Genomic DNA, 21,846 nt, shown 5'->3' with positions numbered 1-21,846 from the left:
CCTCCTCGAGGCGTTGTCGTCTCGGTGTCTTATGTAATGCGTAACCCCAATCATTTTAATTTCATTGCGAGCCAAGTCCAAATAAATCAACATGAGATAAATATTCATAAGGAGCGTATTTGCTTATTAGGACAGTAAAGCTGTCATTACTTTAAACCAGGGCGCTTGTTGGTAATGTGAAGTGTAGCCCGTTTGAAAGTGTGGAGACTCCCTGGGGGCCCACTGAAAATGAGTCGGTTAATCTGTTGAATAATGAGGTAACTTGATTTTTGATGTTTGCGGCTGGCCTTTTCTTTTTCTTTTTTTAAATCACTGCTGTCATAAATTCTCAACACTATAATGCCTTCTGATCTGTGGAGTATGTCTAAATGTGTTAAGATCTGTTTTATTTTCACCATGCTTGAAATCAGTATTAAAATGACTTGCCAGAATAATGTATTTTCTCTAATGTGGATGTCTTTCCTCATTTAGGATTTTGTCATGGGCCTCTCTATTCTTCTGAGGGGCACCGTACAGGAGAAACTCAACTGGGCCTTCAACCTGTATGATATCAACAAAGACGGATACATCACTAAAGAGGTACCATGTTGCTTTCTCAACTGTGACAACTGTTTGGTGGACCGTCCTTATTTTATGATGTTTAAATACTATGCTTAACTGTCGGCAAAGGTTTTATGATATTACTGAAATGATGCAGGTGGAATCTCATCATGAATAAAAACATTTAAATTCAGAAATCATGATATGACTAATGTCTTCCACAGGATTATTTAACTGGATTTTTATTGAATATTGTATTTTCAAAAAACTATAGTATGTTTTTCTAAGCTCTCAGTTGTGCAGGAGTATTCCATCATAGAGAAACTCTTCCACAATGTGACCCCGATAGAAGAAGTAATCCATTGATGGTCATTCAGGATGTTCAGATCGTCAGCTGATCTCATTCTTTGGCCACAAACTGTAGTGTTGCTGGACTTAGGCCTGACCAACTGCAGTAACTCTAGATCAGGGGTGCCCAAACTACGGTTGGCCCGCGGACCACTTTTAGTTATATTTTTACTTTAAAGGGACTATAAGGAGTTTAAAAATGTTAAAATTAAGTATTTTCCTCCCCCTACATGTTCCAGCCATGTCCTAATGTGTAGAATGAGCTCAGACCTATTCACCACAACTGCCTCTAAAATCCTGTACGGTCACTCAAAAATGTGTCACTTCGGCCCGAATTGCCGTCATGCACGAGCTTAATATAGAAGGTGCCGTTACACATATGGCCTGAGGTGGCAGTAGTGAGTATAAAATGGCAAACTTGCTTCCAGCCCCTTTAAGCATGTTCAATTAAAAAGCATAGTTAACATTTTATTGCATTTGCTAACTTTAAAGCAGTACTAAGTAACTAATGCCTCTAGAAGCCATAAACGCCACTGCAGGTGTCGTAGCATGTTGCGTTTTTTTACTCATTAATTGTCCGTGAGAGTAAATACTACGCTGACAGAAAAGACAGAGGGAGAGAGGGATATTGTACATCCAATTACACAATGGAGATCATTTTTTTCATTCAAACTTGGCTATAAATACTGTTTAAGTGGTGCTAGCTCGCAATTAGCTTTGCCCGTTAGCCTGTTAGCTTCTTATTCGTGATTCCATTAGTGTGTATTGGTGGCTCCTACCCGGTGGCAGTGAAGTTGCAATTGCGGTTTTCTGGACAGAGACACCAGGGGAAGATGAAACCCCCCCCAATCATCCCATTAACACTTGTATTACCTACAAAAAAGTTTAATTCAGGTAAAGAAGTTAGTTAGTACTGCTTTAATACAATAGAGGTGAAGTTGAATATCTGACCTCTACTGAGTGCAGACCAGTTGTTTGTTTATTTTTCTGTATGTGGCCCTCAGTGAAAAAGGTTTGGACACCCCTGCTCTAGATCATAGCAGTTAGCGAAATCGAGGAGGTGCCTTTTTTTTTGGTCAAACAGTGTGTATAATAACACATTTGTTTTTTCCAATTCAGGAGATGTTGGACATTATGAAGGCCATCTACGACATGATGGGCAAGTGCACATATCCCGTCCTCAAAGAAGAGGCGCCTCGCCAGCACGTAGAGGTCTTCTTTCAGGTAACGGCAGACGCTCACTCTAGTCACTGCTGGCAACTCCGTAAATCTCTCTCATCATTTTCCAATGTTCCTTTGTCAACAGAAGATGGATAAGAATAAAGATGGGGTGGTAACCATAGATGAATTCATTGACTGCTGCCAAAATGTGAGTCATGAAGCCTATTCTCTCTGCGTACTGTTGACTGAATTCTGAAGTCTGTTTTCTTGTGTTTCTAGGATGAGAATATCATGCGATCAATGCACCTCTTTGAGAATGTTCTTTAACTTTTGGCTGCGTTCTGGAGTACGAGGACGTCCTCCTCAGCTTTGGCCTATGAGCGACAGACTTGGACTCATACTGTGTACAGTGTGCTATGCAGACTTTTGACCATGAAAATAGCATTACAGCTCATGACTGTGGGCCGCAGGTAGGAGTAGGCAATACAACGGGATCACTCTGGAGTTAAAGGCCACTTTGTCTAAAACAGGTGACGCTATAATGAAGAGCCTCGAGGACTAGTTTATAATAAATAAAAAAAATGGTACTGTGGCTTCAGTGCATTTTAGAACTCTTTATCATTTTTATTATGGAGCCGTCTGATACTGAAATTCAATAGTGTATGTGTTTAAGATTTCCACTTGCTTTCAATTACTGCCAAGTGACATCACTGTGATTTTTTCTTTTCCGTTTCAATAGAAAACCCTACCTGTTGTTCACATTCCACTATAGTTCAACCTGGCCCTTAACTCTAGAGTATTCCTAAACTTTTCTCATTGTGGTCTGTGTTTTTTTCTCTTAAAAGAACTTAGAAGAAAGCATTTTAAATTGTACATACTATAGATACTAGATAAGAAATATATGAGAGAACATTTCAACTCGGTCCATGTTTACTTGCCAACCATGTAAAGACAATACGAGGATTGTATTGATGTCAAATCCGTGGTTTGTCTACAGAAGCACACAGGTAGCTACACAATGGAGTACAATGTTAGACGACCATTTATTTGTCATAAGAAAATGCTGCTTCTAGTGCATTTCCATTCATTTTGTACGTCCCATTCCATTAGTAGAGTACAAACCCCAATGCAAAAGAGTGAGGAAAACGCTGTGTGGTGTCATTGAAAAGTAAAAGCTATGGATTTTCACAGTAGGGATAATAGTTTGAGCTTTGGAGTTCTATCAAAAAAAGTTTGCTATATTTTGACGGTAATGGCGGCAACGCAAACACAAAAATGTTCTGGATAATCTCCGGCAGCCTGACGTGGCTCTGATCACCGCCAATCATGCACTCCCAGACGAAGATTATAGATGTATAGATGATTTTCTGCACAGTGTCGTTTCTTTTTTTGCTCTTGGGTTTGTGCAGCATCTATATTTTGGTCTTAGTTTTAGCACTGGGGTTTGATGTTATTTATCTGGCATTACCTTCATTGTACAAAGGATTGTCAGTTGTACAGTATTAAAGGAGAATTCACCTCTCAAAGTGAATATCAGGTCTTTAGATTTCACTATTTTAATGGGATCGAGCGCGTCGTTGGTACAAAAACTGTTACTTAATGTATTATAGTCATGTTTTTTTTTGGCTTATTTGCACCCTGCTGTTTCCCCTGTCTCCGCTTTTCGGACTGTGGCGCGGAAGCCAACTCCACTTTAGCTTGACTGGTCCCCGCTGTCTGCAATCAAACCATTGATTGACCTCGATGCAAGCAAACACAAGGCATGCTGGGTAAAAAGCCCCTCTTAACGGACAGCCCGTCGCTCATTGGACAAGATTGGATTACCGAGATCAAGAGGAGGCCACGCTGTAAATGTTTTTTGTTTTGCTTAGGACATTTTCATTCTGAGAAATTAACTTATTTGGTAAGTTCCTGGCCGAATTTCATCGTCACACTTTGACACAGGATTGTGGCTCGTCTTGGAGATGCATGTTGACCCTTTGAAGAAGTTGAAGACATGGCAGAATTTTATGATAATTTATTATTTTTGGATCATGTTATCAAATGTAATGTATTTATTTCCAAAAAGAGAAACTCAAATCTGTTTCGTCTGTCATTGCTGTGCCTAATAATCCAAAGACATTTAATCACCTAACTGTACGAATTATGGCAATTATGAACCAAAAAAAAAAACTCTTAAACACAGTACTGATATGAATTAACATTACATTTTCACAATGTTACCAAAGTGAAGCAATAAAGGAGAGTCCAATGAAAAATGGTGGTCTAACGCCCTCTTCTGGATGGATTGTAGTATTACATATCCAACATCAACAAACTGTAGTAGTCAATTTTTGCAGTTTTTAAATGTAAAGGTAAAGATTTTTATTTGGGTATTGATGCGTGTCCATCCTCCATCTTGTCAACCTGAGATTTATTTGCATACAAACCAATTCCGGGTCGTCCTAACACAAAAACACTACATCAACTTAAGGCAGGAGCTTTAAACATATAGGCACAAATATTTCAGATCAATACACTTTGTCAGTACATTTTGAAGTACATTACAGTCTATGGATGAACAGAATGGTTTGTTTTACACAGAATATGCAGTAAATGATAGAGGGCAAGTTCTTAACTAACACGGTTATCAAGTCAAAGTAGACAGTTTATCTGTTGAATATCCCAAAACATTATGAATAAAACATATTTATGTTTGGCTCTAGAATATAAAGCCTCATATATTTCCTTAAATAAAGAAAAACTAGGACATTTTTCACACCAGATTCAAATGTAAATCTACAGGTGATTTGTGTACGATTGCACTCCCCATCATTATAGAATGGCATCAGTTTGTTTTATATGTGATAATTTGGACAAACCAATATAAAGCTATTTATAAAAAGCTTCGCGAAATCCCGTCAAGCAAAAACAATCCTATAAAAAAATACATTTCAATACATAAAAGTGTTACATGGGTGTTTGTGTCTAAGCCCCTTTTATTGAGCTGTTAAAGGGATACGAACAGGAGGTCTCAGAAATAAGCCTTAAATCCACAGTGGAGAGAATGTTGTATTGCTTTGTGAAAATTCATATCAAAAGGAATCTCGTCCTGTCATTTATCATCACAGGAAACAGGTAAGATGTTTATTCCTGTAATACTCAAGTTATGAAACAATAAACCGTGTACTATGTCAAGGTTAAAAGCATTTCTTGAGAGAAAAGTGGTTTATTTAGTGTGAAATAAAGGAAATTTTAAAAGGCAGCTTGGGAATCATACCGTACAGTCTATTTTTTACCTATGATTATGTTGAAGTCTGATACTAAGGCATTATGTTTTATTTCTTCAATAATGTAGATGTACCTTTTGCATCATGGGCATTGAATGGAATGTAACTTTAATGAACATTCATGAACAGCACAACTTTCATTGCAATGGGTCTGCAGTAATTGTCTGGAGGATAAGTCTCTACCAGCGAATACAATTACTACCATTTGTGATATTTTCAAAACAATATATAAGATTTTAGTATCAGACTGCCACATAATAAAATATATCATTAATAAACCCACTGTACGCTCTTGGTTTTCTGGTATAACTTAAAGACAGACATATATTTTTGGTCCCTCTGAAACATAGGCACAAACTGAAGAGAAGAATAAAGTACCGGCCCCGTGAGGCCACCGGAGTATTGTCCGCAGAGAAGTGGCGTGGGTTAGGTGAGCAGTTGCCGGACTTCCCGGTACACGTGGCAAAGGAAGTCCATGTAGGAGGCGCCGCCGTAAAGTCCCTTATCCTCCACCAGGAACTGACGGAAGAGGATCTCCGGTTTGTCCTTCTGCCTCACGACGTGAAGCTGAAATGCAGAAAGTTAAGTGTTCGGGCAATTAGTTTCGCAGTGTTGAAGTTTTCTCTCTCTAAAGTCTAACTGCCATCGTAGCACTTGGCAGGAAAATTGCAGTGACAAAAACATTTAAGCGTAGCTGAATATTTGGACATTTGCTTCCCACATCCCCAGTTGAAAATTACTGCTACGCCTTGCTCCTGTTTATGTCCACCAGAGGGAACCCTAGAGCACAGTTTCACACATCTTACTTTCATAGAATTAGTCCTCTTCTCAAGCAGATCGCCGACAATGGACCGCACTTTCTTTGACAGTGGAGTGTCCAGCTCTGGTAAAGCAGTCTGGAAAACAAAATGATCAATCAATTAAGTGGCGCAACAATATGAAGATTTATTAGTCAGATTTTGTTTTTGAAATTGCTGACCGTGTTCGGTTGCAAGTGGCCGAGGGACGGCAGGTCGAAGATGCCCTGGATGACGTCGGGTGAGCTCGCTTGTCCCAGCCACAAAAACATGGAGTGTCCGTTTTCCAGCAAGAACATCCCGGCGTCAGAGAGGCGTTCCTCGGAGCAGCGCACCGGGGCGGGGAGAGCGTCACTGCCGGGGTCCATGTTGTGCTATCGATCAAACACAAATGTGCAGCTCTATTAGTTTTCATTTTGACAAATTTCAATGAAATGTCGAGCAAATCTAGTCGACAAGGCAGCTACGCGTAATGATCCAAGCTGTGTATTGTGTCTGCGAGTGTTACCAGTGGGATGAGGCGTGGGTAGAGCAGCAGCTGAGTTTCCTCCACGCTCATGCCCATGACGGACAGCCGCTGGTGCGCGCGGTCATCCGTGGGCAGCTCTGTGCTCGTCACCAACGGCGCCGTCTTCATCAAACTGTTCATGTAGACTGGGAACACCTTCATGGCATCAGGCAGGACCAACTACACAGCACAGAGACACGGGAATAGGTAATAATAAAAAGGGCAAGCAAATGTTTGTAGGACTACTCTGGAATTTCACCTTTTATTTCACCTGCTAACACTTAATAACAAAATAAACAAAGTGTCCCTTCCCCTCTCCATGTGTACAATGGAAGTACTGTCTAAAATGGACCAAGCAGCAAGGAAAAGTGGCTGATTAGCTCCTCCAAAGTGAGTCAGCATCGATACAGACATGAAAGGTGTGTTACACTAGAGCAGTGGTTCTCAACCTTTTGGAGCCGCGACCCCCATTATAGCAGTTAAAGGGGTTCGTGACCCCCCCGCCTGGGTCACACCCTGAGAAATCGGAACATTAGCCTACATTATTCTTAAAAAAGAAAGAAAAAAACAAAGGGCTAAAATAAAATGAATAAAATGATGGTAAAATAGCTCACACATGCGACAATAAAATAGTATAATGCACGCTAATAAAAATATGTATATTTTATCTACATGATCTGGCGACCCCCCAAATTTGTCTCGCGACCCCCTTGGGGGTCCCGACCCCCAGGTTGAGAAACACTGCACTAGAGAGCAGCCCCACGTCAAAGTTTGAGCAATAATTCAGTCATATAGACTTTTATCAATGAAAAAAGGAAGCTTTTATTAGCAGTGGAAAAGCCCCCCCTGCGGATTTGAGTGCGTCTGAAAGCCACTACTCTAATGAGTGAACCTCCGAAGGTGCCCAAACTGGATTTAATGGAAGTAGGTAGGGGAAGAGAGGAGGGAAGTGCCAATGACTCTCTCCTACTTCACACAATCCTAGCACCTGTCTTCAATCAAGGCCTAATATAGTGCAGGCCTTGAGGAGTTAAAGCAGTACTATGTAACTTATGCCCCTAGAGGCCATAAGCGCCACTGCTGGTGACGTAGCATGCTGCGTTTATTTTACTCATTAATTGTCCAGAAAAGACAAAGGGAGAGATGGATGTTGTACATTGTGCCAGAACACAATTTTTTTTCAATCAAACTTGGCTGTAAATGCTGCTAAAGTGGCGCTAGCCCGCAGCTAGCTTTGCCTTTTAGCCTTTTAGCGTCTTCTTCGTGATTCTGTTAGTCTGTATTGCACCTCCAACCTGGAGACAGGAAAGTTGCAAGGGTGGTTTTCTGGTCAGAGACACCAGGAGGAGATAAAAGACCGCCCAATCATTCCATCAACACTTGTAATACCCCCAGAGGGACTACGAGAAGGATTTATTAAGGTAAACAAGTTACTTAGTTCTTCTTTAAAGCTCAGCGACTCAAACTTGTCCTGTCCTCATATTCAGCTCAAGGCGAACCCTGTCCATGTTCAGTCGTAGTAGCACCTTGACTGCAGACGATACTGAACACTCACTTGGCTCGGCGGAGAGGGGCTGGCGCAGTTCTTCCTGTAGCACGCTAGGATGTGTGCCGTCTGGTTGACAAGGATCTCCCTCACGTTCTTTACAGGCTGGTTCAGAATGGCACGGTAAGCTGCGCAGACATGAAGAGAAGTTAGATGAAGCACCTGAGACTCTTTGGCGGACAAGATCAGAGAAGACCGACTTCGCAAGTACATCTAGGGAGTTGCACAGAACGATGAGAGGAATACGTCTGAAAGAAGTATGTACGAGTTGAGAGAAAGCAGGTCCGACGCAAGAGGCCAGCTCACGGTGGGTAAGGCAAATATACAGATAACAGACAAGCTTTTACGTAAACCATGTGCTGCTCATTTCCACCAGTCATTTTTTTCGTGCTTCAGTCAGTCAGCGAGCATTAACACATTGTCAAGTGATAGATGCAGTAAGGAGGGCAAAGTTCATCACAATACTGCAGCCCATTGCTATCATTTTAGAGACTTAAGTGGTTTTGGACAAGCAAAAATCCTTTACATTACTTTGTAAAACTTTCAGTGACACAGTCTTGGAGTTTTGGCAAATGCATATAATGGATGCTGTTAATATATGAGTTATCGAAATCTAATGTACAGTAAATCCAAAGGCCATTACCTGATTTGGCAAAGAAGTTGATGAGTGCATCGGTCTCGCAGCTTTTGTATAACTCCGACAACTGTGAGCTGCAGTTCAGACTGAGGTTGTGGATACGCAGTCGCCTCTGTCCGCTCAGGGTCGTGTACAGTAAGGCACACTATGGGACAAAAGAAGAAGAAATGTTTTGTACTGTGGGCACTGGGGGATGTTTAAGCACTTGAAAAGGACAAAATATGCACGTTTTCTGAGCTACATGTGAACGAAACAAAGCAAAACTCCTGGTATGGTTAAAAGAGAGACCTTTAATGCAAACGAGAAAAGTAATATCAGACCTGCATCATCGCCCCTGAGTCTTCAGCCAGAGTGTCATCGTGCTTGAATTCAACGGTAACCGCTTTGTCGCAGTCCACAGCAGCCATCTCTACATCAGTGGTGTTGTTCATGTGGACCGCGCCAAAGAAGTCGGTCGCTCTGAAGCCTAAAAACACATGGAAAAACATAAATCTCATACAATTGAGAGTGGTCAATCATTAAAACAAATGAGAGAATAAGTATTTACCCGTGCTTGTACGGACTCGCATCACGGCGTCGAATCCGATGGATTTCTGCACGTCTTTCCTCAGGTCTCTGAGGAAGTGATCCCCATCTGTCTCCATCTGGGAAAAGCAGTTTATGTATGTACTGTAAGTCACTTTGAAGAGCAATGCTGTCTCAAACCACCAGAGGTCACCTTACTGCTGGATTACATTACTTCAACATTTCAGTGAGAAACAAAAAAATCATTTCTTTAGTTCATTTTATGTCACAGCTTTTCGTTAATTTATTAAAGCTGCATTGACATTTTGTTAGTTTTCATCTAACAAATAATACCATCCCTTACAACCAGGGGTCACATAACAGTATTCCAGTATTCCAGTACAGTATTTGCTTGAACTCTCGCTCTAAGAAACCGTGATCTAGTATGGTTGTTTTGACACACTGCTCACCCCTATTCCAAGGAACTAGAAGTATGTGTTTACTGCCTTTCTTGTGTTATTTGGATGCAGCAGTTTCCCATGATGCGAGCCCTATGCCTATGGGACATCACTGTAATAGGCTGTTGATTCTGTGCCAAGCTCATTTCGTGTGTTCAAAATAGCCTTCAATGTACTGGCACCGGTGCACTAAATGTAAACACACCCAGTGACCTATAGCTAGTTCCGAAGGCCCCCTACACAACGCATGCCGGCTATACCGCACCTGGAAGTTGTTGTACTTGAAGACCGAGCCTCCGGTGTGAGAGGGCACGCTGGCCATAGTGGTCAGGTCCACGTATTGACTGGGGAACAGGAAGAGATCCACGCTGCAGCCGTTTGCTGCACAGTCTTTGGCCAGCTGCTCATAGACACCTTTTTGTGGCTGGAATAAGGTCTGTAAAGAAAATTACATTCAAATATATTGAAAAGCCTTTTATGTTTTATACAAATCAGAAAGTGGGCCAAATTTAAGTATAACAATATAAAATGTCTACTCACTTTTTCTTTGTCTGTGTTGATGAGCTTTTTGTCGTCCCTGTTCTTTAGTTTGCCCGGGGCCTCCGCTGTGGGCATGGCCGAGTGGAAGATGAAGAGTTTGCCACTACATTCTGCTGCCTGAAGGACATAAGTAACATGGTTATAACATTTTTACAATATGTACTGAATAAAGCTGGACATTTTGAATAAGTGTTGAAGGTGCTCTTTAGCGTTTGGGAGGCATAACTAGTAAAAAAAAATAAAAAGAAGAAAGAACAACTCTTCACACCAGCCATTTAAAGCAGTACTAAGTAACTCTTCCCCCTAGAGGCCATGAGCGCAGCGATTTTTTAACTTATTAATTGTCTTGGAGAGTAAATACTACGCCGACAGGAAAGGCGAAGGGAGAGAGGGTTACTGTGCATCCAATTATACAATGGAAATATTTTTTTTCACTCAAACTTTGCTGTAAATACTGTTTAAAGTGACGTTAGCCCGCAGTTAGCTTTGCCCGTTAGCATGTTAGCTTCTTCTTCGTGATTTCATTAGAGTGTATTGCTTTCTCCGCACCGGTGGCAGTCAAGTTGCAAACATGGTTTTCTGGTCAGAGACACCAGGGGGAGATGAAAGACCCTCCAATCATCCCATAAACACTTGTATTACCACGAAAAGGATTTAGTAAACACGTTACTTAGTACTGCTTTAATTTATAGAGCTTTAAAGCATTTATTTCTAGTACAAATTCTTGTTTACCTAAAGGGATGTCTGTTACATTAGCAGAGAAGCGTTTTGACTTTAGTAAAAACTCGACCACTGGATCTGGTCCAGTTGGTTTTTGGTGTTGACACGTGTCACTAACCTTAAGTGCCTCCACTCCGGCCTGGATGACAGGGGCAAAGACCGTCTCACTCTCATTTGTGTCAGCAAACATGTCCGGGATCTGATCCAGAAGACTGGCGGTGAAAGAGAGAGAGATTAGCATCAATTGTTGTCACTTACGAGAACAGGCCCGTGTCGAGTACTGCAGATATTGAGCCTACTTGTAGATGACGGCCTTGGAGTCCTGGTAGTTGACGAGGAAGCCGTCGAGCAGAGGCACAAACATCTCGGCCGTATCAGAGACGACCATCATCTGCGGCTGGGCAAGGGCGCTCTTTACATTGTAAAAGTGAAGGACCTTGTTGTAAGTGACAAAGCCCACTTTTATCACCGAGCTCTCACTGCCCTCTTCTCTGAGGACAGACAAAAACAATGGCTTAAAAATGATTTACTTTATTTATTATTTTGGCCTGAACATTCTAAACTCTCAACATTTAGGTTCAACAGACTGTGACAAAGTTCTGGTAAATGTTTATACCCATGAACTAGTTAAACCAGTTAATGTCTTCAACCTACAAGTTGATTTGTTTAAGTGCTTTAGACAAATAAAGTTGAGATATTTCTTTAAAAGCCAAAAAATCTCGAAAGAATCTATGACTCCTTTTAGACCTAAGAGCACATTTTGTCCTCAGGTATCCAATCCCTCTATTAACACCTTCTGCAGACTTGTGGAAAGGGAAGTGTTGGAAACCTGTAAAAATCCTCAACCATACACTGACAACCTCACAAAAGAGGAGAAATGTGTTATATCATAAAACCAGCTGATAAGGGAGGGGCTATAGTTATACAGGTCCTATCACAACTGTAACCTAACAAAACTACCCAATTCCGCGGTTTAACCGCGGACCTGGCAACCCTGTCCTAGCCTTCCGAAAAGACTCAACGGATTTCATTAACAAAATATCAGATATATCCGACTGATGACACGTAGTTACGTACACTTGATGTCTTGAGCCTTTACATGAAACGGGGGGACACCGAAATGCCATCTACAGAATTCCTGACACAGTTGACAACCTTTGTCATGAAGTACAATTACTTCAGCTTCAACAGGACGTTTTATCAACAAATGTCTGGGACCAGCATGGGGACAATGTGTGCGCCCAATGATGCCAATCTATACATGGGTTTCTTTGAACAACACTGCGTCTTCCACTCGGAAAAAAACACCTATGTACAAAACATTTTGAAGTATTGTCGATACATAGACGACATATTTTGTGTCTTTCGGGGGAACCATGGACAATTGATGGGATTTATCAACTTGATGAATTCATTTAAAAGCAATTTAAAATTCACAAGTGAATATAGTAAGGATAAGGTCACTTGCCACAACACTTTACCAGAAACCCACGGACAAGAACACCCTCTTACTGGCCACCAGCTCGCACCCCACACCGCTGAAGAGGGGCTTGCCCAAAATCCAATTTTTCCATCTTAGGAGGGTCTGCCAAACGACGGAGGACAAAAGCGCGTCAAGACACAGACTCTCCAGTCGCAACACATTTTAACAAACTCAAACATGACGTGTCCTCGCTCTGCTTCTGTGGGAAAGAGCAGGTGCCGGTCCCACCCAGGGGAGGCGACCATGATCTTGTTCTGAAGAGACGCGAGGCCTTCTGGATCTTCACATTACAAATTACAAACCCGAGTTCATGACAAACTACTGTTGAGTGTAATGTTGTAATGGTGCCATGGTATTTTTGACCGCCCCATGAAACCGTTTTTAATTTTGTCTGACATCCACGGATGTCAGAATTTGAAATTGTAGATTGTGAAATTATCTGCATATTTTTCTAGTCATTATGGAAGTGCATTGCCTCATAATATGTGCGATGACGGCATGATTTTTTGTGATTTTGGTGATTATTGAGCACTCCGATCAGGGACTACATTCCTGCTTGGTGATTGCTTTTTTGGGGGCAGTCCCTTAGCTATAAATGTCCAAGTGGAAGGGGCTGTCTTCAAGTTTGATGAAGGTCAGAGACAGGGTTGTCAATTGGGCGTTTTTTAAAGCCATTCCGCGGGTGAAAGAAACTGTCCGCGTTTTTTTGCCTTGCTGTAATCAATGTCAAATTGTCTATTTCTATCTTATTTTTGATCAAAATCACTATTTCGAAGGCAAATCCAAGGCTCTGTGAGCTGCTTTTTCAATAAGGGAGGGAGCACATGGGCTCTGTTAACTAGTAAACAACATTGAAAATTCCAGCCGCGCCGTATGTCCGCGGATTTTCAGATATTTTGGGGCGGGTTTGACTGCCCAGACCTGGCAACCCTGGTCAGAGAGACGGAAACGTTACTGGAATAAAAGCCACGTAAAAGAGTGAGACAGTGTGCGGGAGCCTTTTTTTCAAGTTAAGTACCCATGAACTAATCAGATTGTTTCTTTTCTATAAACTAGAATGACTCAATGACTTCTACTTTACTTATGACTAAACAACTTTGAGCTAAGCAATAGTAGCAGACTATAGTTTTTAATCTATTTTGCACTTACTTTGGGAGCTTCTCCAGCAACGTCTTCAACTCGTTACAAATAATTTTGACCAGTCCGCTCTTGATGTTGCTGTAGGACACGTCAATCATGAAGATGAAGGCTGGGGGATTCGGCGCCTTGTTGTTCTGTGGATAATACAGCAGGTACAGACAGCTGTGTTTAATTCTGTTTTCATGTCTTACACTGTTATGTTTCCAAAGATACAGCCTCTGACAAGGAACATCGCTCTGAGGCTTTTAATACGTGGCCTAGATTGTTTATAATACGACGAACAGTGAGCGAACTATTTTGTGACAAACCAAAGTCACTATACTTTGGTTTGAACCATATCAGCATCCATAGAGACAAAACAATCCCAAACATCTGACTGTTAATAATTGACATCACTTTTTTGGTTATGCATGCTTTGTTTATTAGTATTTATTTGCTACTGTCCAGTAATCCAGTCATAGTAGACCTGTGCCAGCCTTACAAACCCTTCCAGGTCTGGAATGCTACCTCAAATCATTCAACTAGATTACTCATTTGTTTGCAAAACAGATGTACAACTGCATTTACAGTGAGACGTGACATTGGCTATGCATGTTGTTACGTCAAATACTTCTTTCAGTGTCCAGTCCACATGACATTCTTTCACCGCTTCTCTTTTGGGACGATTAGAGACTTGTCGTATTCTGTCTGCAATGGTCTGGTCTGTCTGTGTGGCCACTTCTGCATGAGACATGCTAGAATTTTGTTCAGTTAGTTTGAATCCTTCCAGCTCTTCAACTAACTGCTGAATCGTCTGCTTGTATTCCTCTGACTGCTTCTGATAATTGTTGAATACATTCATTTTTCTGTGCGATTTGTACATTTTGCTCATTGATGAGTTGTTCCAAATTCTCTATAGTTTTTTTTTTATTTTGGAACTTTTCATTTATGAAGATTTTGAAAATATGTGTCCAAAATCTGCCGCTGTTTGGGATAGGACTACAAAGTTATGTTCAAAAATGATCCACAAGAAATGTTCTCACCATAATAAAGCTGGCTGGTCACAACAAGAGTATTTAAATATCCACCATTGTTTCCTCTGGTGATCTCCAACACCCCTTCAGCTTCTCCCGAACATGTTTGAGGAAATCCCCACGTCGAGACCTTTGCATTTCCCATGGCAGAAGCGGCTTCAGCGTCTCCTCCGTCATCTTTTGGTCAGCGTTGCTCCTTGTGGCTGGTATCTGGACCGTGGCGGGACACTCGCTGGTGGTTTCGGGCCCAAAGCACGATGAGCGCGTTCAATGCTGAGGTCAAAATCTTCGCCCAGAACATCACCAAGCGCTCTTTGAATGAGGTTCTCAACCAAAGATATCACAGATGTGTCCTGCTCTGTGTTCTCTGCTATCCCGTATATGCCAATGTTATTCCGCCTGGCCCGGCCTTCCATATCGGACACCTTATCTTTAAGTGCTTGTTGGTTTTGTAGTAGCTGAACAAGTGTATCCTTTACGCCTATGCGTCCATTTGCTGCGGAAGCCAATCCCCAAATTCTCTATAGTTTTCAAGGATTCTGTATTGGTGTTTGCATTATTGTTGGCTGATTCGTCTTCTTTTAGGACCCAAATCCAGGAAAGGGCTTTCCAAAACCAAGACATCTCTCATCTCTTTAGAATAGTTGTCTGTCAAAATGTTAGCGACTGGCGTCCAGTCCAGCACATGAAGATATGACAGAATCACATCTTTTTTTCAGGGGCTTTTTTTTTATTCTTTCGTTCATGATTACAACAAATATAGTGGTAGAGAGCTTTCTCCAAATTAAAAAAGAAAACAGGCCGTACATGCAAATCTGTCGCCTTTTGGCGAAATTCGCCGTTTTGACCTCGGACAATGTCATTCACGTGAATCGTGTAGATCTGCAATAAGAAAAAGTGAAGGGGGGGGGGCTATGGCGTGTAACGTGTAAATAAACTATAACTATGCACTGGCTGAGGCTTGTAAAATGCTCACTGGTGCTGTTGCGCCAAATATGCCATTTCCCCGTGGCTTCAGCCAGAGGAGCCTCCAGCTCCAGGCTCTCTCACTTCACCTGGGCAGCGCTACAGCTGCCTGCATCCACCGGCTGACTGTAGGCTCGTCTACTCGCGAACCCCGCTACAACAGACGCACTACAGAGGGCGATGAACCGCATGAGACATCGCGCTGACGCTGAGATTAAAGTTATACCGCTTTATATTACGACAAGTGAACTTTTACTGCTTTTACTTCTTACCTAGCGGGAGCGGCTAATGCGTCAGTCTGCACAACAAAGTTACGCCGACACAGCGCGCAACTGTGCACGAGACCATAGACTGTAAAAAAATTGTCCGAGGTCAAAACGGCGAATTTCGCCAAAAGGCGACAGATTTGCATGTGGGTGAGTGAGCTGGGTAGTTGAATTATTTGAGGTAGCGTTATAGACTTTGAAGGGTTTGTACGGCTGGCACAAGTATGTCATGGTGTTGGGTTGAAGTTAAATTAGACTGTTGCTTTGAGATTTGGGTAATGCACTTGGTTTAGGCAGAGGGTTAACATTTTAAGTTTATGCTCAAATCAATTAGTGTTTTTCTAAACCATTTTAAGAACATCCTCCAAAAGTTACCTTTAATTAGGTTTACCTTGCAATAGTCCAGAGTAGCCTCAAACTCGTAAGATCCCAGTGACAACTCCGGCCTCTCATAGAAGTCCACCCTTCGTCCCATATGGTCAAGATGTTGAAAATAAAACACTGGCACTATACAATTGAAAAATACATCATTAATCATTAATTGCATAAAATCATTGAAACCACGTCTATGTGATTTTGTACCTTCGTTGACGCAGTTGCAGAACGCACACTGGAAGCGACGGCCGCCTTCAATGAACTGCATATAGGGGCACATGTAGGCCTTGCATCTGTTACAGCGAATGGGTCCAGTCTCTCCATGGTTCACCACGTACAGGGGAGTCTGCATGTGCACAGAAATAAACAAGACAATAGTTAATATAAGCACAACAGCAATATGGAAACTCTCCCATAGTTGCAAAACAAAGTACAATGGCGGACAATACAAGCGGCATTTATACTCTTTTCTAAGAAAGTAAATGAACTTTCAAACGAGCCAATGTTAAATGCTGCCAAACGTTTATGTAATGAGACAAACTGGGCCGATTCTCTAGTAAATCTGGTGTTGAATAAACAGATTTGGCATTAGCTCATGAACCTAAAGCCAGATAAATACACAAACCCAAACCAGTATTGCCATAAAGGGTTTATGTGTACTTGATGGACATGGAGAGAGGAATGAAAGAAGAAAGAAAAAATGACTCTGTTGGACATCAAGGTGTCTATGTCAGCATAACTCACATGCTATTTATAACTTGCATAAGCGTACATATTTTGAAATATTACACTCTGCTTCTCTACGTTTTCTCAGCTGCCTCGTGCTAACATTGTGCTGGTAGCGACGACTTACCTCATTCTTTGGCAAAAGGGCCAATGGTTTAATGATGGCCGCCAGGGGCACTTGGCACTGTTTGGCCAGGTCAGCGGTGCAGGGCAGGGCGTAAGTGGTGCATCTCATGAATCTGGGACTAGCATTGCCTAGTTATAAAATAGAAAAGGGGATATAGCTTTTTAAACATGAATAATAATGGCATTCTATGATGAATTCAACTATATTACCTTGGTCCTGTACAGTGAACTGTGATGTGACTAGAGGTGGAACCTGTCCCCTGATGTTTGTGGTGTAGATCTGCCCTTCATATCTCAGCCTGTCATTCTCAATCACCTCGATCTAAGTCAGGTAAGAAACATTTAGCGACAACGTACACATAATCGAGATTGTGTGACAGTGATAAGGCTGTGCAATTTATTGAATTTCAACCAATTTGCAATAGAATCAATTAAGGTATGAGCAGGGGCGGATATAGAGGGGTGGCACAGGGTGGCACCTGCCACCCCTAGTAAAGGTCTTGCCACCCCAGCTGCCTCCCCACTGAGGTCCTGTAATGTTACACATCTGCTCTAGAATCTACTTGGGTGCTTACAGAGGCTCACTCACTGTTAGTTTTTTGACAAAGAATAGCAACTTATATAGCTAAACTTAAAGGGACTATAGGGAGTTTAAAAATGTACAAAATAAGTATTTTCCTCCCCCTACATGATCCAGCCATGTCCTAATGTGTAGAATAAGCTCAGACCTGTTCACCACGACTGCCTCTAAAATCCTGCACTCTCACTCAAAAAGGTGTCACTTCGGTCCGAATTGCCGTCATGCACGAGCTTAATATAGAAGGTGCAGTTACACATATGGCCTGAGATGGCAGTAGTGAGTATAAAATGACCAACTTGCATCCAGCCCCTTTAAAGCTAAATGATGAGCCAGTTGCCAATTCCTGTGGCTCCCAAGATGATGATGATGATTTTTTTTTTTATTACAAAAGTAAAAATTTTACCTGATTTAGAGACCCTCTACTTATATTATGGACGATGCTACTATTTGTATATAACTTTGGGAGGCTGAGCTTGCATCTAAACGGAAAAATTGCTTTGCGATAAAGCACAACTTGCATGTGTTGCCATCCCAGAAATTATCCCTGACCCTGCTTTTCTAGATCCGCCCCTGGGTATGAGGAAATGGAACCTTTTTTGTGTTAAATCTCTCTCACAAACACTTTTGCACTCTTACTGCTTTTATATGCACATGAGCAGTGAACATGACATTATACTCACTGTGCTGGGGATGGAGTCCAAGTCTAGTTTCTTCTGAGGTGGTCCAGACAGTTGGGATGGTCCTGAGGGGAAGCCACCTGGCATACCAGGCTGAGGTCCTGCCATGGGCCCACCAAACTGACCTATAAAAAAACATTATGGTTATATTGACATGAATGAACAAAGTACTGTGCACTACTTATTACTGCTACATAAAATACATAGGAATATGTACTACGTTCGATCTGTGCCTACGAACCATATTAAAGGGATCTTTCAGGATTTTTGACATAGGGCCTCATTTCCTAGTTATCCAGAGTGTAATTGATTTCTGGAGATTTTTTTTTAATTAACAAATTAATTAATAGCCTGCATTAAAAACAGTCTGACCCACACGCGGAATTCACAAAGGAGCTTTCTACAAATCAGATATGGCAACGCTTGGAGGACTGCCCGATGAAGAGGTTTTTAATGCAGGCTACTAGTTACCATAGACATGCACTAGCCTAGCATTAGCCTAGCACCACTAAACTCTTCAAATATAAGGACTGCATGAATAAATTATTCAAAAAAACTGGATAACTAGGAAATGAGGCCCTATGTCAAAGATCCCAGCTCTAAAGAGTTACCTGGTTGCTGTGGAAATCCTTGTAGGCCAGCTGTTCCTGGACCTGCCTGCTGGAAGCCTCCAACACCAGGTGGAGGTGACCCTGGAAATGGTCTCCCCATGTTTGCCATAGGTGGACCAGCCATGGCAGCACCGGCCATAGGAGGGACACCCATAGGGGGAGCACCAGCCATAGGAGGAGCACCCATAGGGGGAACACCAGCCATAGAAGGGGCACCCATAGGGGGAGCACCACCCATAGGAGGGGCACCCATAGGGGGAGCACCAGTCATAGGTGGTGGCGACATTGGTGCGCCTGCCATTGGAGGAGATGTCATGGGCATGCTAGCAGTAGGTGACTGAGGTGTGGACATGGGTGGAGGCTGGCCCATCGCTGGAGGAGGTCTTTGCAAGTGCGGCTGTGCCACAGAGTTCATTGGAGCTGCAGGTCCAGATGCTACACAAACAAACAGATAAAAGATACTTGTATCTTCACTACAGCTGCAAGAATAGTCACAATCAACTTGGAATCGGAATTTGAATGGTTACCAACAGAAAATCATGCAGGCCATATCATCATCATCATACAGATATAAAAATTCCTCAGCTAACAACAAGCTATCCAGTCCTGCTTTGGGCTCTTACTCTGGGCAAAAATAGCTAACCCTGTAGTCTAGACCAGTGGTTCCCAACCTTTTTTGTTTTGTGTACCACTTAAATCGTTCATTTGTACTCCAAGTACCCCCTTCCTCGAGGATCTTGCCAATATATTATAAAGTGACCAACTAAACTCAGATTATTGTGTGTTTTACTGAAAAAACCTAACTAAAACCAACTTTCCTTTGAAATTAAGTTTTACTTTCTTTCTTTTTTTTTTTTTAATCTGAAATAAATTCAAGCATCTCCTGCTAAGTGCTTGAGTACGCCCAGGTCTCTGTAGCCCTGGTTGGGAAACACTGGTCTAGACCTCCACAACCATGTTCTGAGACTCAAATGTTAGCTTGTGGACATGCTGAACCAAATAGCAGAAAAACACATCATTTACCTACCCACTGTACTGTATAAATGGAAGCATAAATTTTACCATAATTTCCCATGCTCATAGCACTCATTTGGTTTGTAATCTGTTGTGTTGAAGGTGGGGGCTGAGGTGGCATGCTGTTGTATGTTGACTGTGCTGGTTGTCCATAAGCGGAGATGGCCGGGGGAGCAGGGTACCTGGAGGCAAGGCAAAGACAAAAAAAATTTATCAACTCTTACAAATTCTTGAACGTTATTGGGAAATGAGAGAAAGAAAAACCCTACCTGTGAGGATGAGCGCCATTCTGTTGCACATTTGGACTGAACTGAGTTGACGCGGGAGTTGGAGGTAATCCAACAGCTGGAGATTTCAACATGCCTGCTGTAAGTAATGCCACTTAGATGTAATTGGATGTAGTGAGCACATCATACTGCAATATTACATATACAAAGAGAGCAGTTTACCTGTAGGTGGAGCATTATAGGCTTGGTTTGGTCCCCCATAATGCCCGTAGAGAGGCTGTGTCGTACCAGAAGGGCCATATCCTCCTTGGTAGCCCCCCATCCCGGGCTGAGCCTGAGAGTATGGGGGAGCAGCCACATAGCCCTGTTGACTCATCTTGATTCGGCGTTTGTGTTTACTTTTTCTTCATGCCAAGAAGAAACACTGCAACGAGAATATATCATTGTGAGAATACATCACAAAGTACGATGCATTCAAAACGTGTTTAACACAGCACATGTTGCTTGACCTTATCCAATCATTGACACTCTGTAAAAGGACCTTTGACGCTACTCATTGAGAGATAACGCAATAATTATCTTTATCTTAAAGACAGCATGGACAGCATTTGACTTGCCAGCTCAATACTTTGTATTTAGGTCAATTCAAACAATTGTGGAACAAAAATGCTAGACATAGTCATAATGGATTTAAAACTTTGGAATAATTCATTAATGTAATATTCATTAATGAAAAACCGTCTTTATTATTGTTATTATTATTATTATTAATTATGTGAAACTGAAAGTAAAGAATAGCCAAAGCAATATGGACTAATGACCAGGTGTGTTATTCCTTTGTTGATCATAACTGATTTATGGCTAACAATCAAAAAGCTAAAATATGATGAATATTTGATGTAGAAGTAGTTGTTCTAAGTAACAGTTCTTACGGGTTAGTTATCTGGAAATGCCACGTCAAATACCGTTATGATGGCAACAAATCTGAGCATCTCTTTGCTTGGCATCCGCGTATGGCACAAAAGCAATGTTAGCTATTAAGAACATTGTTTACATTGCATGGATAGCTATTAATCACATGGTTCAGAGTCAGCGCTGTTATTATATGATCGATTAGGAAACCTTGGTCCCAGACTATGCGGAAATTAAACCAAACTTTTGCTTTTCAACATGACGCTATGTTCGCCAAATCACACACGCGCATACAGGCGGAACAGTCGCTTCTAACGCATATAAAGTGTTGACGTGCAGAAAAAGAAACATGTTGTTATTTACCTGAATATCAGGGCAGAGTCCTCTTGTGAGCGATGCACATAGAGCAGCAGAGTGCCACGTCAAACTCCTCCAAAGCGCCGGGTCTGTAGCTGCTGACACCCACCATCGTCAAACTGTAAACACAACCAGTATATCCGGTCAAGCGCTTTCAAAGTAAAACGTTTCTGTATAATAAAACTTCATTTCCTGTATAATTACGAGCCCAAGATAAAATGCTTGTCGTTGTTAGACTCTATGGCAAAAATATATATACATTTTAGTTTTGAAGCACCTCAATATACGGCTTGTTATCAAAATTGTAGGTTTTATTTTGAAGGAATTACTATGTAACCACTGGCT

The 21,846-nt window shown here is 41.8% G+C and overlaps 2 protein-coding genes across 6 annotated transcripts in view; one reads left to right on the top strand and one right to left on the bottom strand.

Moving 5' to 3' along the window:
- The window catches only part of kcnip4a (potassium voltage-gated channel interacting protein 4a), a 162,811-nt gene extending 158,629 nt beyond the window's left edge, over positions 1-4,182 (top strand). For 3 of the 4 annotated variants that reach the window (XM_079580410.1, XM_079580411.1, XM_079580412.1), the window contains 4 exons: positions 472-579; positions 2,008-2,112; positions 2,195-2,257; positions 2,329-4,182. In XM_079580410.1, the coding sequence (XP_079436536.1) occupies positions 472-579; positions 2,008-2,112; positions 2,195-2,257; positions 2,329-2,376 (324 nt within the window). In that variant the 3' untranslated portion in view covers positions 2,377-4,182. The remainder of the gene's footprint in view (positions 1-471; positions 580-2,007; positions 2,113-2,194; positions 2,258-2,328) is intronic. The other variant, XM_079580413.1, reaches the window with a different exon arrangement.
- Positions 4,183-5,455: 1,273 nt separating this feature from the next.
- Positions 5,456-21,618, bottom strand: sec24d (SEC24 homolog D, COPII coat complex component). Of its 2 annotated transcripts, none has more exons than XM_079580336.1 (23): positions 21,508-21,618; positions 20,455-20,656; positions 20,275-20,371; positions 20,054-20,187; positions 18,992-19,426; positions 18,384-18,505; positions 17,334-17,445; positions 17,125-17,252; positions 16,479-16,617; positions 16,288-16,403; positions 13,661-13,785; positions 11,328-11,519; positions 11,147-11,240; positions 10,309-10,425; positions 10,034-10,204; positions 9,354-9,450; positions 9,127-9,272; positions 8,813-8,951; positions 8,179-8,297; positions 6,624-6,803; positions 6,298-6,489; positions 6,125-6,214; positions 5,456-5,885 (listed from the first exon to the last, which is right to left on the bottom strand). In XM_079580336.1, exons 2-23 carry the CDS (start codon positions 20,606-20,608, stop codon positions 5,745-5,747), a joined length of 3,240 nt encoding a protein of 1,079 aa, XP_079436462.1. In that variant the 5' UTR covers positions 20,609-20,656; positions 21,508-21,618; the 3' UTR covers positions 5,456-5,744. The 2 variants fall into 2 exon arrangements, with proteins under 2 accessions (XP_079436462.1, XP_079436463.1); XM_079580337.1 differs by having other exon boundaries at positions 20,275-20,368.
- Between the last annotated feature and the right edge of the window lie 228 nt (positions 21,619-21,846).

This window comes from Gobius niger (genome assembly GCF_951799975.1).
Source record: "Gobius niger genome assembly, chromosome: 21".
NCBI classification, from domain to species: domain Eukaryota; kingdom Metazoa; phylum Chordata; class Actinopteri; order Gobiiformes; family Gobiidae; genus Gobius; species Gobius niger.
Note: the sequence above shows the minus strand (reverse complement) of the source record. Positions and strands in the feature narration are given on the sequence as shown.

What these genes read in the sequence shown, in the direction of transcription:
- sec24d (XM_079580336.1), bottom strand. Translation starts at nt 20,608, where the DNA reads ATGAGTCAACAGGGCTATGTGGCTGCTCCCCCATACTCTCAGGCTCAG. An exon ending in TCCAAGGCCGTCATCTACAA is followed by an intron (nt 11,241 to 11,327) that starts GTAGGCTCAATA and finishes TTTCACCGCCAG; the next exon opens with TCTTCTGGATCAGATCCCGG. An exon ending in GCCCCTCTCCGCCGAGCCAA is followed by an intron (nt 6,804 to 8,178) that starts GTGAGTGTTCAG and finishes TGTGCTGTGTAG; the next exon opens with TTGGTCCTGCCTGATGCCAT.